General features: G+C 42.0%; 1 protein-coding gene across 3 annotated transcripts in view; it reads left to right on the forward strand.

Annotated features, from left to right (window-relative positions):
• The window catches only part of LTN1 (listerin E3 ubiquitin protein ligase 1), a 390,185-nt gene that overhangs the window by 346,078 nt on the left and 30,527 nt on the right, over nt 1–13,580 (forward strand). For all 3 annotated transcript variants that reach the window (XM_078774055.1, XM_078774056.1, XM_078774057.1), the window contains 6 exons: nt 315–422; nt 1,849–1,991; nt 2,463–2,601; nt 2,784–2,925; nt 6,775–7,021; nt 7,159–7,393. In XM_078774055.1, coding sequence (XP_078630181.1) covers nt 315–422; nt 1,849–1,991; nt 2,463–2,601; nt 2,784–2,925; nt 6,775–7,021; nt 7,159–7,393 — 1,014 coding nt within the window. The remainder of the gene's footprint in view (nt 1–314; nt 423–1,848; nt 1,992–2,462; nt 2,602–2,783; nt 2,926–6,774; nt 7,022–7,158; nt 7,394–13,580) is intronic.

A 13,580-nucleotide genomic window follows, 5' to 3' on the forward strand; every position in this document is an offset into this window, starting at 1 on the left:
TGTACAAAATGTGCTATAGAATGTCGTTAGTAAGAGCAGAAGAGTTTACCTGCAAGTGGTTGGACTATTTATGGAAACAAATATGGTAAGGGAAGGGAGAATATTTTTGAGTTGATACTGAAAGCAGAAATTCAAAATATCCCCACAGAGATTTTGTTTGTTCATAAGTGTCTATTACGAAGATGATGTTGGTACCATCAAGCAAAGTTGTTATATTTTTTTGTTGGCTGTTTTCCACCCACACATTGGTGCCTTTTTTGTCTCTCCAGAGTCAATACCTTACTCTTCCTCCACACTCTTGCCATGTTTTCCAGGGCCATGGAATTGGGGGGCCGCTGGGTGCTGACACTCCAACAGACCCTAGAATATGCTCAAAGCATTGGCCGGCAGCCCAAAGCACTACAATGGGATCTTCCTTCTCGGTACTGTCACTGGCGGAGCATAAGCTGCCAAGACTTCCTTCATGGAGTTTTCGTGACGCTAATTCTCGACTCGACAATGTTTCTCAGAGCTGAGATGTTAACTCGACAATTTACTGATATTCTTGTTGGAGATGGGATCATTACATTGGTATGGGCTGATAGCATGGCCGAGATGTATGCACATTCACCTCTTGGCTGTCTAGCCTGGGTTTGAATCCCAACCCAGCTTTACACTGTCATCCCGCTGTTTCTCAGGCGGTGTGATTCATTAATGTCTGTGCTGTTTCTCGGATGGACGTTAAACGGGCATCCCGTCTGCAAGCATTCGTTGGTGAACGTTAATTATCCCACTGTGCCCTACGCGAAGAGTAGGCAAGCTATCCCAGTACGCTGAACAAATTACAAATTCTTGCCTTAACCAGCATAGGACATCAGCGGCACAGCCGCACCCTCAGCTAGTAATGCTACCCCACAGCCTTGTGCTGCATACAAACAAAGATGAAGAAGATTACATTGGTTATGATTTTTTGTTTGTTTGTTTTTGTATACAAGATCGAGGCTCGTGTAAGAGCTAACATTAATCACAAAAAAACAAACGGACACATAAAAAACATATAATAAAGGGAGCGGGAGACAAGATTGGGAGAGAGAGGGAAGCACGCAAGTACAACAGTGGAGAACAGGGACATCGGGAGATCTGTGGGAGGGAGAGGGCTTGGGGGGAAGGAGGAATGGGAAGGGGGTGGGGAAGGAAAAATATAAAACACATGGACACTGCTCCGACGTCAAGGAAAGAAGTCGGTATTTCAAAAAAGCGATTGTGTGAAAAAAAAAGTGAAAAGTGAAAAATTGATTGTGACAAGTGCAATTAGCATTATCACCAATACTTTTTGGCTGGCCTGTTTGCCATTCCAGTCTAAGCACATGGCTTATAATGCCAGGACCCCACACCTAAGTCCCAAACACTGTTTTGATCTACTCCTGCCTTTGTAATCACTAATCACTGTAAAAGTACAATGATGTAGAAAGTGCTCGTCTTGTCTACAATGTATTTACAAGCTCCTCCACAAGCCTCAGATCGTTGTTTAAATTAATATACTATTAAAACTTCCCATTAATGTCACAATAGATGCACACAATGAGGATTATCATCATGGCTATTGCAGCGCTGATGCGTGTCATTTTGATTACGATTTCTTGTTATTGGTCATTTTAACAACTGTCGTGTTGTTGATGGTGATAACGAGGGTTTGAAAGATGAGTAAGTTGATCTTTAGTCAATAATATGGGTTTTGATCATGTTAATGGCAATCTTTTGAGGACTACATGGCAGTTATGATTTTGCTCTCGTTGCGCAGTGATGGTTTTATGGTAACAAAAATTTTGCTTGTGATTATTTTCCTCTCATTGTGATGATTGTCCTCAGGCTGCCCCCACAGACTGAGAGTGAATTGCAAACCATGGTCACGCTACTGCCTTTCATTTCACCTGAACAGCGACAAGATGTCTTGGCTGTTTGTGTGGCCTGCGTAATGACAGTCTCGGAGACGGATCGCACTCGCCTTCATGGTGTGTCTTTGTAACGTTTCACCGAAATGTGTTCTAATTGCTAACAGCAGGATACTTAGGAGTTGTAGTTTTTATACCCCACCTGCGCAGTTGAAGGCACTCGAGGAATGATTTTTTTTGGACGTTGTCCGTCCGTGCATGCATGCGGAGCAGGTTTTCATTATGGAAATAGCTTGTGAACCGCTGAAGGGATTTTGACCAAACTTGGTACATTGTGGGGTCATGTGATATTTCACGGAGGCATTTGCGTCAAATTTCATTTTCTAGTTATTTATATACCGCTGATGCATGGCTCAGATATATTTTCTAGTACAGGTTCCCCCAAGAACCTTCGCTGATGGTCTGGTTGGTCAATTGAGATGTGTACCGGTTGTGATGTCTCTGGACCATTGATGCAGGATCGTGTTTTTTTGTTAAAAAATACAATAAGATAATGGTGATAACTTTGGCCTCTTCACTTGTCCTGATCAGGTGGCTTGGGTCCTCTATCTCTCATTGCGGCATGCTTTGTGAGTCAGTCCTCTCCCCCGCCCTCCGATCTTCTACAAAACATCCTTGATGTGTTGATGGAATGGCGCCACAGAGATCGTGACGTCTTCCTATTCACGTGGTATGCTGCTATCAGTGTTTGTTTGCATTTGTTGGCCAAACCTTCCCCATCCCCTGATGACTTTGTCTAATTTTCAAGTTTATTTGACTCAATAATGAACAGACGGATTGTCAGCCCAAGCAAGGCGTACTTTAGTTTCGAATTTCCAGTAACACAATGCCACAATATTCCATGCTCGGCAGCAATGTTGGCGCAGTGGACTTATCTCGTCTCGCAACCAATGTGGCGGTGATGCGGTTCCTGCGCCTGCTGCTGAAGACGCCGCATCCGCTCTCAAAAGCTCAGTGGGACTTTCTGCTGTGTGCATCGTTGTCTTGGCTGCATGTGAGTCTGTCTGCTTTAGGCCAACCTCACTGATGAGGCTTAGGTTCACATAAATGTTGCACCCTGAGAATTGCTCGGAAAGTCTTTTAATTTTGTGAATGTTGTTGATAAGGGTTTTGTTTGGGTTTCCACAGCAATGCTATCTAAAGGAGAGGAATACGTGAAAAACACATCTGATTCTCCACTTCAATTCTAAGCTGGAAATTCAGCGCTATTCGTTCTTCTCTATAGTCTCTTGTTTGTGTCACCGACTCTGTGTCTGTTGCCTGATACGCTTCCTGACTCCCTTTGTCTGTTGCCTCGTACTCCTCCTGCCATTCTGTCAAAAGTGCCATCCATTGCCACCATGATTTTTCCCAAATCCACACCCATTCTCTTCTGATAGTCCTCTCTTCTTCTTCCAGTCCTTTATTTTCGCCTGCTTCCTCTTCTGTTCCTGCCACTCAACTATTAATTTCCGATTTTTCTGTGCATTTCTATCTGCCTATTCCACTTTTACCCTTTATCATTCGCTAAACCTGCTGCCCTCTATCGTTTCAATCCTCCATGAGTGAAGGCCCTGTATCTATAACTAGAAATGTCTGTCTGTGTGTGTGTGTGTGTGTGTGTGTGTGTGTGTGTGTGTGTGTGTGTGTGTGTGTGTTTGTGTGTGTGTGTGTGTGTGTGTGTGTTAGTGTGTGTTAGTGTTACACATACACTCCTACACCTGGACGGATTTGGCCCAAATTTGTCACATAGGTAAATGGTTGTACCGGCCAGATGTAAGAGGGGTTAGCGGCTCCTTCGGCCTCCGGGAAACCCCCAGGGAAAATGATGGGGTATACTTGTTGGAGTTGGTTTGAATAGCGCCACCTTTGGTGTAGTTGAGCGCCACAGGGTGGATTGAATTTCTCCGGACAACTGCCTGACTGTCACCTTCTGTGGTTATTCTCGCCACCACCATGGCGAGCTTTTCTCATCACTGGGGACGGGTACTTTTGCTCGTATAATATAAAAGTGAAAGAAGAAGGTGAGGTTGGGGTGGAGGGAGGGTTTTAGTTGTGATAAAGGTTTTGATCAGAAATTTTAAAGTCTTTATACTATAATAATCCATTTCGTACTTCAACAAACTATCTTACTACAAACTATTACTCCTTAAGTCCCAAATACATCTCTGTGTTGAGATTATGTCTTGTAGTTATCTATAATATAAAAGGAGCTCGGTCTCGGCATGCTTGCGTGTGGGAGTCCGTCTGTCGCAATCTGAAAGCAGTATGATATAGTTGAGTGAGTTGAGGATAGGTGGGCTGGTTTCAATTTACATTAAAACAAAGACTCTTCCTCCTTCATCTTCTTCTTCACTTGTAATAATGGTGAGTTTCATTCAATCCCGTTTCTCATATCGATTAGATTCAGAAAACGCTTGCTATATTTAATACTTTTTTTCAACTTTCCATTTTATTCATATAACAGCAAAGTCTTATTCATATAACAGTAAAATTAATTTGTGCATCAGTATTTCTGAAAATCAGAAATTTTATAAATCTATATATATAAAACACAGTTTGTGTGTGTGTGTGTGTGTGTGTGTGTGTGTGTGTGTGTGTGTGTGTGTGTGTGTGTGTGTGTGTGTGTGTGTGTGTGTGTGTAATGTTACCGATAGACTCCTAAACGGAGAGGCTCACGTACTTGATATTTGGCACAAACATGGCCATTGAGCCTGGGAAGAACATGGCCGACCTAAAAATTTATTTCATAATATTTTTTTACCATATTTTTACCTCAGCGCATTTCAGCGAGGAATATTATGACCGGAATGGCAGAGCAGCGCGCTGATTCGCTCAGAGCGATCACGTGATGTTCCTTGCCGCCATTAACTCAGTTACGCGTTCGCACATATTTCAGAGCGAAAAGCGATTGCGTGTTTTCACAATTCAGTGAGGAACATTGCCATTCACACCACATAGGTTTTTTTTTCTTTCATCTTTAGATCCATATTTTTTGCCATAACGTAGTGCATTATGGCTCTCTCGAGCTCGAGTTAGCCAATCACCTGGGAGCATGAGGCCACGTTGGCCACGCCCACGACACGATGCAGAGTTGCAATCGATCGCTCAGAGCGATCACGTGATGTTCCTTGCCGCGCGATTGCGTTTTTTCACATTTCAGCGAGGAACATTGCCATTCACATCACATAGGTTTTTTTTTCTTTCATCTTTAGATCCATATTTTTTTTCAGCAAGGAATATTATACACGGAATCTGAATCGGTGGGGAGTGGGACCGGCATTTGCCCCCTCCCCTTACCCCTACCCCTCCCCCTCCCCCTCCCCCTCCCACCCCTCTCCCCTCCCATCCCTCCCCCTCCCCCTCCCCCCTCACCCTCCCCCTCCCCTTCCCCCTCCCCCCCTCCCTCCTCCCCCCTCCCACTCCCCCCTCCCCTCCTCCCTCCCCTCTCCCTCCCCCTTCCCCCTCCCTCCCTCCCTCCCCCTTCCCCTCCCCCTCCCCCTCCCCCATCACCCTCCCCCTCCCCCCTCTCCTCCCCTCCTCCCTTCTCCTCCCCTCCCCCCTTCTCCTCCCCTCCCCCCTTCTCCTCCCCTCCCTCTCCCCCTCTTCTCTCCTCCCCCTCCTCTTCCCCCTCCCCCCTCTCCTCCTCCCCCCCTCTTCTCCCCTCCCCCCCCTCTTCTCCCCTCCCCCCCCTCTTCACCCCTCCCCCATCCTCCCCTCCCCCCCGTTCCCCTCCCCTCCCCCCCCGTTCCCCTCCCCGCCCCCGCCCGGCAATGCCGGGTACTTCTGCTAGTATTTTATAATTATAAATATTATTTATTATATAATTTTATAATTTTTAATTTTTAATTTAATTATATATTATATATTTATTTATTTATTTATATTATTTATTATTATTATTATTTATTATTTATTTATTTATTTATATTTATATTTATTTATATATTTATTTATTTATATTTATTTATATTATTTATCATATATTTAATTATATATTTATAATTTTTATAATTTTTATATTATTATATAATTTTATATTATTTTTTATATTATATAAATATTTTATAAATCAGTATATCTAATTATACACCGCCTTTTAAAGCATCACAAAGCTGGTCGCTCTACTTGCCACACAGCTGAGAAAGGATACGAATAAAAAGCAGCTGATATTAAAATAATTTTTTCGCACAATTTTTAAAGGGTGAAAGTTAATTTCTTATATATTTTCACTGACAACCTGTCGGTCAAAAAACTACACCATCTATTTATTACGTAAACAAAAATGGCAGAATTTCCCTCTTCCCCTCTGCACTGTATTCTCCATATCTGAGGAGTGGCGACTGATCCGACATGGTGTTTCACGGAGGGGAGGATTCACGTGACCTCAAAAATTCCTCTCACGTGCATATACGTAAATCTGCTGTATATCGATCTATAAGATTGGTATTCCCATTCGCGAAGCGACGGGTCTTATATTCCAGTTTTATTTAAGCTAACTTCCTATATTGAGATGTGTATCTTCAAACATTCAGCGATACTTTTCGTGTTTTTTTACCCTTCTCCTCCACATGGTGTTTGTTGCCAATTTCAGAGGCAGCTAAACAGGATGTATCTGGCACTTAAAATAATATTTTGCATCTGGTGCACTGCTTGAACCACTTTTTTATTGTCATAGTTGTAAAACATTTTCAACATTGCGGTTCTTGTAGTTTACATGATTTTGGTAATAAACTTATAAAAACCATTTGGTTCCACATGATGGCGTATCTGCTGGTATTTAAAAACATGCTGGTTTGTTTGAATGTTGAATTGGGAGACAACTGCTTCGCGATTTATTTGCTGCCACGGATCCCTTTATCAGAGCGCTCATGAAAGTCTATTGCCTGAAGCACCCACGCAAATACGGCTTTGGCTGTTTGTAGCCGAAAGTTGCCGGTTGCTGGCCCAGGTGGCGGCTACATTTGACACAGTGAATGAAGAGGAGGATTGCCCTGATCAACAATCCAATGCAAGGCCCATTGTGCCACCAGGCCTGCGCCGTGACTGGGATGAGTTTTTCGCTCCCGGAGCATACAGTGTGCTGTTTCCCACATTTTTCACTGTCGCTGGTAAGTCTGTCGCACTGGCATCCATCTTGAAGTAGCATGGGTACTGTGAGGAAACTTGTACTTGTGTGGGAACTGGTCTCCCAGTGAAGTAATACTTCAGGAAGTGACCTCATGTTCATGTTTATCTCTCATTTCAGAACAACTTATGGACGACCATCGACCTGAAACCTCCGCTTTACTAACTGCAATTGGCCTCGCCGTTGTTTCTGCACCAGTGCAGCATTTGAAGGCATTAGATATCAGCTCAGGGTCTGGTGCAACTTCATCGTCTCGTCTGCCTCCCCACTTGGCTGTTCCTTTGGGCACCATGGCCCCTTTGCTTTTGTCTCCACATAGGGCTATCCAGCTTGCGGCCTATCACAGCCTAACTAAGTATGTTTTATTGCTTTCCTTTGTCCAATGGGGATGCTTCTCTGGGTGCCTTGGTTACACATATATTAGGTTTAACAAGTACTGTGCAGATGATATGGTCGTCTTATTGCACTCCTGAAGGGCACTGTTTACTCCCGATGAAAAGTGAAAGTGCCAAATGAGATCACAGGATCCGCACCCAAACTGAGAAAATAAAAGCATGCCAAAGCATCTTCTTCATACCATATTACTACTTTGCTTTACTTTTCGATCTGTGCTTATGAGCCCCTCTATACCCCCTACGCCTTATCGCCTTTTCCCTTTTTACTCTCCCATATCTTTGACGCCTGTTAATCCTCTTCTATCCCTAAACGATTTGCAACGCATCAGCCATCCCAGATCGTATTACTACATTTGAGTAAATTGGGATGATATATGATGAAGTTATCTTTACCCAGTATTTTTTTTGTATGCAAAGTCAAGCCTCATGGTTTGGGATGCTTATAGTTCTGCTTATAGTTCTGCTTAAGGTGCTCGTAGTGATGCTTATGGATCGAATTTTTAGTTACTGGTTCAGGATCTGTAAGTTGGCCCCAGCCCTTCCAGTGGCCTTGCACTCTGTGTTCAGTCATTGTTTTGGTACAAAGCTTTGGAATGTGTTGGTCTTTAGGGATCTGAAAATGAAAAACTAGGGAAAGCAAAATAGTGCTGCCAAGTTCTTTTTCCCGGCACTGTCTAATTGTTTTCTTGATGTATGCAATCCTGTGGGGAATTTGTTTGGATTGAAAATCAAATCAAATAAGAGAATTGATAAGGGTTGTAGATGAAAGAGTGTCAGGTGGTGGGGGAGGTGTACATGGGGGGGCCAGGAGGACCCGCCATGCACCCCCCTCAGCAATCATCATGACCACTATTTTCTTACTTATTAAGTAGCTGGTGAAATTTTAAAACATGTACCCAAAGAATAAAGTGTCACGATCGACATTTTTTTGGCGAAAAAACAATACCGGCTTCAAAGCAGTAGAAATTGCACGAGACGGGGGGGGGGGGGGGCGCGGAAAGGGAAAAGGCATCACTTTTTCCGCTCCTGGATGTCTTCTTTGTCAATAGTTTAGGTGAATAGGTTTAATTGGACCTTATTTCAGCTTTTGGAAGAAGTTTATGAGCACCTGTTTCTTATTTTAGTCTCAGTAGGAACAAATATCATAGGGAATCTCTAACGCCTTACATAACACTTATTTACACAATGCAATCTGCTAATAATGACCTTTCCCTGTCTTGGAGAATTAATAATAATTACTGGTGTTATGTTACTAAAACTTCAAGAGACTCGTTTTAGCAAAATCAACGGTTTATTCACTTTAGAGAATTTGTTGTATACTAAGCCGAGATCTTTAATGAGTCTTTGTTCCAGGCTTTGTTGAAGCTTGTTTGGTAGGTCTTGGTTGAAGCTCGGTCTGTAGGTCTTTTGAAGCTCGTTCAGTTGTTGACAATCTCCAGTTGGTTGATCAGTTCAACTGGTCTTCAGTTTTCACTCCTCTTCAGTTCACTCTCCCAGTCCACTCTGCTCCCCAATCGCAACTTTCTCCTGGTTTTAAAGCCCCAAACTCCTTTGATGTTGCGGAGCATGCAGGGTGTCTCTGGTTCCCTTATCCAAAACCTTATTTGGCTCTCTCTTGGCCAGCTTTCTATGTTGAGCGACTGAGAGCACTTATTTCTGTTCAAGAGGTCAAATGCTCTGACCTGCTCAGGGAGAATTTGCAGCCTGTGTGCAGTGAACTGAACATAGGCTATTTTTGATAGACAGATGGCAGTCCAAGAGCGGTACACATTCTGTCTTGAATTATATTGCTCTTGTCTCATTTGTAAAGTAAAACATATTCCACTTTAAACAAGATTACATTGAGATATATTCTAGCAATATTGTCAATATGAATATTTATTCCCTGACAATCCCCAGTTTTTTATTTTATGTTTATATTAACCATTAATCTAAACATTACCACATTAAATATTCAAACCACTAATCTGGTAATTCAATTTCCTAAGGCATACACCATCATTCTGGAAGAATTTTGATCACAATACATTTCCTTGTTCATTGACTCTTTCTATGTTGATAATTCAATTCAACTCATTTGCATAAAGATCACAAAACATTTCACCTTCACCAAAACGCAATAATTTCAGTTCATCATTAAAATAATAAAGCATCTGCAACATTTGGCAAAATATTTGCCTTTAATCAAATATTGACTTTCTTTGTTTGAAAAAAAGGGGCGGATCACTTGTGTTTGAAATTACAGCATGAAACATTTTTTCTTCAAATGTCTTCATAACACCTACACTATTTGCGTAGGATTTTCTGCTGTTGTGATAGCTGGGCAGAGTCATGGACTGACCCTGCTCTCCATGCAGCATCCTTGCCACTCTTGCTGTGAGCCATAGTAGATTTGAACAAGGCCTCCATCCAGTTGTAGTCGACTTGCCTCCTCACTCATCGTGAGCATGGAGCAAGTATTGATGTGATGTTGATTTGTCAACAAGATGTGGAGCAGGGATGCCGGATGCATCCGCAATGATGATGTTGGGACCATGGTACTCAGTTGTCCATGGTCCATACCAGGAGCACACAGCAGAATCGTGCACAGCTGTTGTGAAGGAAAAGGCGCAGACGTTCGCTTGCAGCTCCATGCTGGCTCCCCGGAAGTTGGTGAAGTAATGACACACGTCACCGTATCCCGTAGACGTTGCAGGTAAAATGTTGTCGTCCTGCAATTGCTGATGTGATGAATGTTCGAGGTATTCGAACAAAAGTAAGTGATCGCCCTTTTCCATATGTTGCAGTGTGACCCAGACAAATGGTCACATAATTTTCCCTTGGTGAAGGTAAACATCCATCTTACAAAGGAGTATTTCTTCATCGTTCTTTGAGAAAGAGGGTGTATGCCAGAATTAACTTCATTTTTTACAAATTGTCCTTTCTCAAACTTCTTCCCAGATGTCGTTAGCACTCCATTTGGGATGTGATCTGGTCTTCCCTTTACTCAGCCACATTTATATCTGCTCTCCACACAGATTGAATCAGATGGGGTACATTGTAACATGAAATCACTATATTTTATAACAACTTCACACGAATAATATTCAAATCAGACATGTGTTTTTCACTACTAAACTTAGAATAGCATCCACAATTGCTTTCAGGTTCATATAATTCAAAAATTAAACTCATGCAGGTATTGTAACCCAACTTCAAAGAAAATAAATGCATTAATAATGAGTATATATGATTGAAATCACAAACAGGAATATCTAATTCCCAACAAATCTTGCAAACAAGCAAACTATGCATAATGTATTATTAGCATAGTCCTCCCCGCTTTTTGTTTTTCTTTAACAGCGTAACTTGTGGTGATATGCGAAATCAATATGGGATCCACAATCCCATCCAATCCTATACAATCAACACACTCCTATACATGCCTCACAATCTGTAATAACATGACTTGGTGGGGAGGATGATGGCAGGATGGGGTTTAGGATTGGGGTAGAGGGGACAGGAAATGGAAGGGGGGGGGGGGGGGAAAGGACGTGATGTTTGTTCACCACTTGAAAGGGTCACCAAATCCATTTACCTGTAAATTCACCCATATATATACAGATCTAAGTTTTGTTTCATCAAACAGGTACAATTTTGTGTTTGGGTCCAGTTAATTGCCTTGCCACATGGCATAGTATCTTATTTCAATAAATTCCTGTATGACCTCCCCAATACTCATCTGTAACTTACATATGTAATTACAATTGTCTCCCAAATGTGTTTGGCCTAAATAGCAGTACCTGTTATCTACCAAGGAAGTATTCCTTCACATAAGATCTCTACCAAAAATTGGTGAAAATCTGGGAGCTCCAATTATGTGAATACACATTTCTCAGGATAGGCCAGGGTGCTACCTCCAGGTACACGCAACAGGTACATGTCATTCATTTATGCAATAAACCCTAAAAACATGTATATTGTCCTAATCCGGAGTCAGATCAGATCGGGAAGTGTCAATGTTTTCCCTAATCAGGATGTAAAAGGTAAGTTTGGAAAGAAAAAGAAAGGGGAAGGGGATGCAGAAGGGAAGAAAAAATGGGGGGGCAGGGAGGGGGTTGGATAATGGTTGGATAGGGTAAGGGTGAGGAGTTAGGATGGAGGGGGGCAGGAAATGGAAGGAGGGAGAGGGTGGGGGAAGGTGAAAGAGGTTACATTTAAAAGAAAAATCGTTTCTGATCCCATATGTTAAGTGTGGGCCAGGGCCCAGGACACAACACCAAACGGTTGCCATGGGTGACCTGCCTGCACGCATTCCAGTGGCAGGATACAATTACCGGCATCAGTGTGTGCAAATCTTACTTGGAGATGACACGGAAAACTTTTATGAAAATGCTACACCCACTTTTGTACCACAATGGGAATTTATGTTTGAAAATGGAATCCAGCCGATTTTCCCTTACACTGTACACTGTATAAAATTCACTTTTTTTTTTACAAAAATCGCTTAGATGATCATCAATCAAATAGTGTCCATTCTGCAATCTGCTTGTTTATGAATGTCCAACGAAGCGGGATCTCAACCAGTTTTTTTTCTCAACGGGAAAATCGGCACACTTATAAGTTGTTTAAACACGAAAACGAGCAGATATTTAATGCAGACTATTAAACTGGAAATCATTTTAAAGATATTTACAAAAATGGACGTTCGATTTCAGGAATTCATGACGTTCATGAAATGAACAGGAAATATACAAAAATTAAAAAATTAATTACTTTTTTCTATTTTTTTTAATATTTTTTTTCCCTTGGTTCAATTATTTCAGTTGTACATGACTAAGACTAATGCAGCACCCCTTGTCTAACGCCCCAGGGGGGTCCGTTAGTGGTTCTTTGAACTTGTATGGACGAATGCAGCACCCCTTGTCTAACGCCCCAGGGGGTTCGTTAGTGGTTCTTTGAACTTGTAAAATGTACCGAAAAAAAACTCTAAATTAGTTTTAAAAAACCCAAAAAAAAAAATATATATTTGTTTTAAAAAGTTGAATCGTCATGACTTCTGAAATTTTACACACCTTACAGACTCCGGGGGGACCAATAATCCACCCACGAAGAGGTACCATGGTTTCTTCCCACCTTCCACATCTCAACAAAAATACACAAAACTCAAACACTAGACAATTATCGCAGATTAACATCATCCTACACAGATAACAACAAAAGCTTACCTTGTTTACCTGGGCAGTTGAGTCCCTACGGGCCACCACTTCTTGGAGAATTAATAATAATTACTGGTGTTATGTTACTAAAACTTCAAGAGACTCGTTTTAGCAAAATCAACGGTTTATTCACTTTAGAGAATTTGTTGCATACTAAGCCGAGATCTTTAATGAGTCTTTGTTCCAGTCTTTGTTGAAGCTTGTTTGGTAGGTCTTGGTTGAAGCTCGGTCTGTAGGTCTTTTGAAGCTCGTTCAGTTGTTGACAATCTCCAGTTGGTTGATCAGTTCAACTGGTCTTCAGTTTTCACTTCTCTTCAGTTCACTCTCCCAGTCCACTCTGCTCCCCAATCGCAACTTTCTCCTGGTTTTAAAGCCCCAAACTCCTTTGATGTTGCGGAGCATGCAGGGTGTCTCTGGTTCCCTTATCCAAAACCTTATTTGGCTCTCTCTTGGCCAGCTTTCTATGTTGAGCGACTGAGAGCACTTATTTCTGTTCAAGAGGTCAAATGCTCTGACCTGCTCAGGGAGAATTTGCAGCCTGTGTGCAGTGAACTGAACATAGGCTATTTTTGATAGACAGATGGCAGTCCAAGAGCGGTACACATTCTGTCTTGAATTATATTGCTCTTGTCTCATTTGTAAAGTAAAACATATTCCACTTTAAACAAGATTACATTGAGATATATTCTAGCAATATTGTCAATATGAATATTTATTCCCTGACACCTGCATGCCCACAGTAAAATATAATGTCCCAGTACTCCATTATCACAAATTTCACTTTTACTGTTTTAGTCCTCATCAGAGGAGCTATCTGTATCACTATCTGCAGCATATTCCTGTTCTCCTGTTTCATCGACGGATTCCTCCAGTTCTGTTGCATCTCTCTCCAGCACATCAATTAGTTTTTGTGGTAAGATCATTTCATCTGCACACCAGAGTGGTTCTC

Source organism: Myxine glutinosa, chromosome 3 (assembly GCF_964187855.1).
Source record: "Myxine glutinosa chromosome 3, kmMyxGlut1.1, whole genome shotgun sequence".
NCBI lineage: Eukaryota > Metazoa > Chordata > Myxini > Myxiniformes > Myxinidae > Myxine > Myxine glutinosa.